Below are 4,390 nucleotides of genomic sequence, written 5' to 3'. Positions count from 1 at the left end.
CCCAAGTCAAACAAAGAGCGGAGAATACCAAAACGCCACGTGCGATCATACGCCTTTTCGACATCAAAGAATATAGAAACAAGATGGTTTCTCTGGACAAAGGCGTTGCGAATTTCCGATTCCAGAATGACAAGGTTATCAATCGTAGACCTTCCTCGACGGAAACCGCTTTGAGAGGGTAAAAGGTACTCATTCCTCTCTAATTCGTATACAAGGCGTGCATTAATCATACTCTCTAATGTTTTGCATATGCAACTAGACAGATCTATCGGTCTATAATTCAAAGGATCGTTAGAAACTTTTCCGGGTTTAAGAATGGGAACAACAATTGCTTCATACCATTGCGAGGGAAAACTTTGTTCGCACCAAATTCTGTTAAATAATCGCAAGATTTGCAAAAGAGAAGTTTCGTTTAAGTGGCGAAGCATGCTGTATGTGATCCCGTCAGGACCTGGACTAGTGTCGCGAGCCTGAGAAAGAGATCTCTTTAATTCCAATAACTGAAATTCACAATTATACGAGAGAGGTCTGCGGGTTTTGAAATTCAACCGCATATGCTCAGCTCGTCTCTTAGTCGCAAGGAAGGTAGGATTGTATGAATTGGGGCTTGAAATTTCAACAAAAGTTTCACCAATAATATTCGCAATATCAAAAGGTGAAGAATATGAATTATCTCCCCTTTTCAATACAGGGAAAGCAAACTCTTTATAAATGCCATTTGCCGCTTTTACTTTCCTCCATAATTGTGCGCTACTTGTTGCTGATGTGATTGAACTGATAAATTTCCGCCACGACTCTTTTTGACTAAGACGTCGGATTCGGCGAGCATTTGCTCTTGCCAGCTTGAATGCAATAAGATTTTCCGAGGTCGGATACCTGCGGAAAATGCCCCATAATTTTCTTTGTTCCTTATAGGCAGTCTGACAAGCGTCGTTCCACCATGGTTTACGAAATTTTCGTGGATATGTTGAACGTTTTGGAATTGTCACATTAGCCGCATTGAGTATACAATCGATGACATTTTGCATAGCATCCGTTATATTAAAAGAAGAAACCATTGTATCGGTAATCGAGGCATGTCTGGAGAATGCTTCCCAGTCTGCCTTTTGGAATATGTATGTCGATGGACTTTTAATCACTTTGCCACCATCAGCGAAAGATATGATCAGGGGAAAGTGATCGCTATTATGAAGATCATCTTCAACTGTGAGATTCAATGAAGGAAATAGTGCTGGAGAACACATAGCCAGATCAATAGAATGAAACGTACCAGTAGATTCGTGAAAGTATGTTTTTTCCTCATTATTGAGCAGACAGAGACAGTTATCAGAAATGAATTGTTCAATCTGTCGCCCACGGAGGTTAATACTGTCGGAACCCCATAGGGTACTGTGTCCATTGAAGTCACCCAGTAATATGAAAGGTGTTGGAAGCTGGTCGACTAAAATATTTAGTTCATCTTGGGAGATGACGTCATTTGGCGATAGATATATGCAGCAGACCGTGACTAAAGTTCTAATATGAACCTGGATAGCCACAGCTTGCAAAGAAGTATGTAAGTTTAGAATAGTGCTGGGATAATTGTTTGAGGTGAAAATACATACGCCTCCAGAGTTTGAGATATCGGTATCAATATCCCTACGCACGCAACTGTAACCCCGTAACTTCAGAGAAGTATCTGGTTTCAAGAGCGTTTCTTGCAATGCAACGCAAACGGGATGTGAAGCATTAATAAGAGCTTTGACGTCCTCTAATTTCGACCGAAGACCACGACAATTCCATGAGACGAAACTAACCATTAAGGAATAAGAGGGGAGCTGTTATCAGCACCAGTAGGCAGAGTTGCTGGTGGTTCGCAATTCATTTGTAAATCGTCATCATCCTCTTCAGAAGGATGGATTTTTAAAAGCTCGGTTCCTGTTGTTGAATTATTAAATAAGGTGGACAAATCTTTACCAGCCAGACCGGTTTTACCCAATTCCAGGGCAACCGATTTAATGGATTTAAGATCTTTAACAGAAGATCCTCGTCTTGCAAATTTCAAAGCAAGAGATTTCTGTGATGTAGACGCGAGTTTTTTCTTTTTACTTTTTGATGATGTTTGTTCTTTTATTGGACTAGAAGAAATGTGATCCGATTCAGTATCGGTAGTCAAGATAACGACTGGTTTCGTTTGTGTCCCTGATGCAGTAAGAGAGAGTTTTGCTGCAGTAGCATAGCTTTTGCCTTCTTTAGGAGTCTGTGCTTTCACAAGACGCCGAGCTTCAGGAAAGGAAATATTTTGTGCAAATTTCACAGAAATAATATCCTTCTCAAGCTTCCATTTTGGGCAGACACGTGAAAAAGAGGTGTGATCACCTTTACAGTTAATACATTTTTCCTTTTGTAAACATTCATTGCTTTCATGACCAGCGGCTGCACAACGGGCGCATGTAAGGGTCCCGCGGCAGTTTGTCTTTGAATGACCAAAACGCTGGCATTTAAAACATCGCAATGGATTTGGCACATATGGCCTCACAACCAATTTCAAATATCCAGCTTTAATTGAGTCTGGAAGCTTGGGAGAATTAAACGTCAGAACATGGTGTTTGGTTTCCAGGAGTTTACCATCACGCCTAATCGTGATACGGCGCACGTGTGTGACTCCTTGACTTTTCAGCTCCTTTTCAATGACATCCAGAGGTTCATTTAACAGCTCTCCACATGTAATTACTCCTTTAGAAGAGTTTAATGATTTATGGGGGGAGACAGAAACAGGTATAGTACCAAAGGTTTTTAATTTCAAAATCTTTTGTGACTGTTGACGAGATGACACTTCAACGAGCAACTCTCCTGTCCTTAGCTTACGGACATTAGCAACTTCGCCGACACTAGAGGTGAGGGCTTTCTCCACGAGAAATGGGGAAACACTTTCAAAGGTTGCGTTATCAGAAGAAACACGTTTTACAATAAAATAAATTGCAAATGGTTTTTCAGTTTGTTTTGGATGAATATGGTGCCCACTGAAGGGACCCTTCTTGCGAGGAGCCATACGATATTGCAAATGATTCAGGCCCGACGGCACCGCCCACCACGGAGCCCAACAAGGGAAGGCAGCCACCGGCTCTGGCCATTCCCAGCCTCGGCGCTTACCTTGGTGCTAGCCGGAACCTATACGCTCGGAGTTACCCCCGGGGACAGTGACCACCCTTAACGCCAAGCCCAAGGAGTAACCCCTTTGCTTGATCCCTAGCAGACTAGCCACTCAGGTGACTAGCTACCAGCCGATTGATGCACAGGGGACCACAGTACACCACCCGTCTTTCAAATGGGTTGCCACGCACGGCCAACACGTGGGACTTTGGCTGTCCATGAGAAGCAAGAAGCAAACAGAGCGGCGACAGCTTCTCATGGAGAGCCCCCTCGCTTGCCGTCGAGGGAAGAAAAAACACAGCAGAAAGCAGAAGGCGTAGGGGAGTGGAAACGTAAAGGGAGTATAGATCCCTGGGTACCTCGGGAGTGGGACACCCGTATTCACCTATAGTAGGTGAGCCCCTGAGGGGAATCCCTGAAGTGCAATATTTAAATCCTTTTTAAAATTTTACAGAGGTTGATACAGCTGATATTATTTTTCAAGAAAATTTCTTCAAAGCAGTTAGAATTTTCAAAATTTTAATCCAGTTTTTACAGACGGGTCAAAATTAACAGCTGAAGTCTGTTTTGCTGTGGTTTTCCTTCATATGTTTCTTCTTTTAAACTTAATTTATCCTTTTCAGTTTTTAACTGCAGAAATAAGTGGTTTTTTTTTTATATTTCTTAGAAGAAATTTATAACAGCCTGGATAAAAATTTTATCATCTACCCGGACTCACGTTTTACATTCTCTAAACTCATGTCATCCTCATCTTTTGGTTTTAAGAGTCTAAAATGTTTTTGATAAACTAATTTCTCGTAGTTATATATTTTATTCTGTTGCGTACTATCTCATGCTGGAATTTTAGGTAACGAAGAGGGAGACAAGGTTGCCAAATTGGCGACTACTTCAATCGCTGCTACTATTCGTGAAAGCGACATCAAGAAGCATATTAAAATGCTTCTTTATTCTAATAGGGAGAGATAGTGGGACTTTGAGGCAAACAACAACCTTCATTCTATCGAACCCCATCTACAACCTTGGCCCTCATTAGCGAATAGGACAGCAGATACTGTTTTAATTAGCTTACGCATTAAACACACTAGATTTATCCATATTCACTTGTTGTTAGGTCAACAACCACCACTGTGTTCGCAATTTCATTGTCAAATGTCTGTCCAACATATATTGTCAGAATGTCCAAATCTTAATGCGCAGCATTTACTGTTTTTTCAAGTCTTTCACTCCATTATCTCTTGCTTGATAAGATACCTCATGT

At 41.4% G+C, this 4,390-nt stretch overlaps 1 protein-coding gene across 1 annotated transcript; it reads right to left on the bottom strand.

Annotated features, from left to right (window-relative positions):
* Nucleotides 1-1,798: 1,798 nt before the first annotated feature.
* On the bottom strand, nucleotides 1,799-3,031 carry LOC129958481 (uncharacterized). The gene has a single exon (XM_056070977.1). The coding sequence runs from the start codon at nucleotides 3,029-3,031 to the stop codon at nucleotides 1,799-1,801; it is 1,233 nt and encodes a 410-aa protein (XP_055926952.1).
* Between the last annotated feature and the right edge of the window lie 1,359 nt (nucleotides 3,032-4,390).

This window comes from Argiope bruennichi, chromosome X1 (assembly GCF_947563725.1).
Source record: "Argiope bruennichi chromosome X1, qqArgBrue1.1, whole genome shotgun sequence".
NCBI lineage: Eukaryota > Metazoa > Arthropoda > Arachnida > Araneae > Araneidae > Argiope > Argiope bruennichi.
The sequence above is the reverse complement of the archived record's forward strand: the minus strand, read 5'-3'. Positions and strand labels throughout refer to the sequence as shown.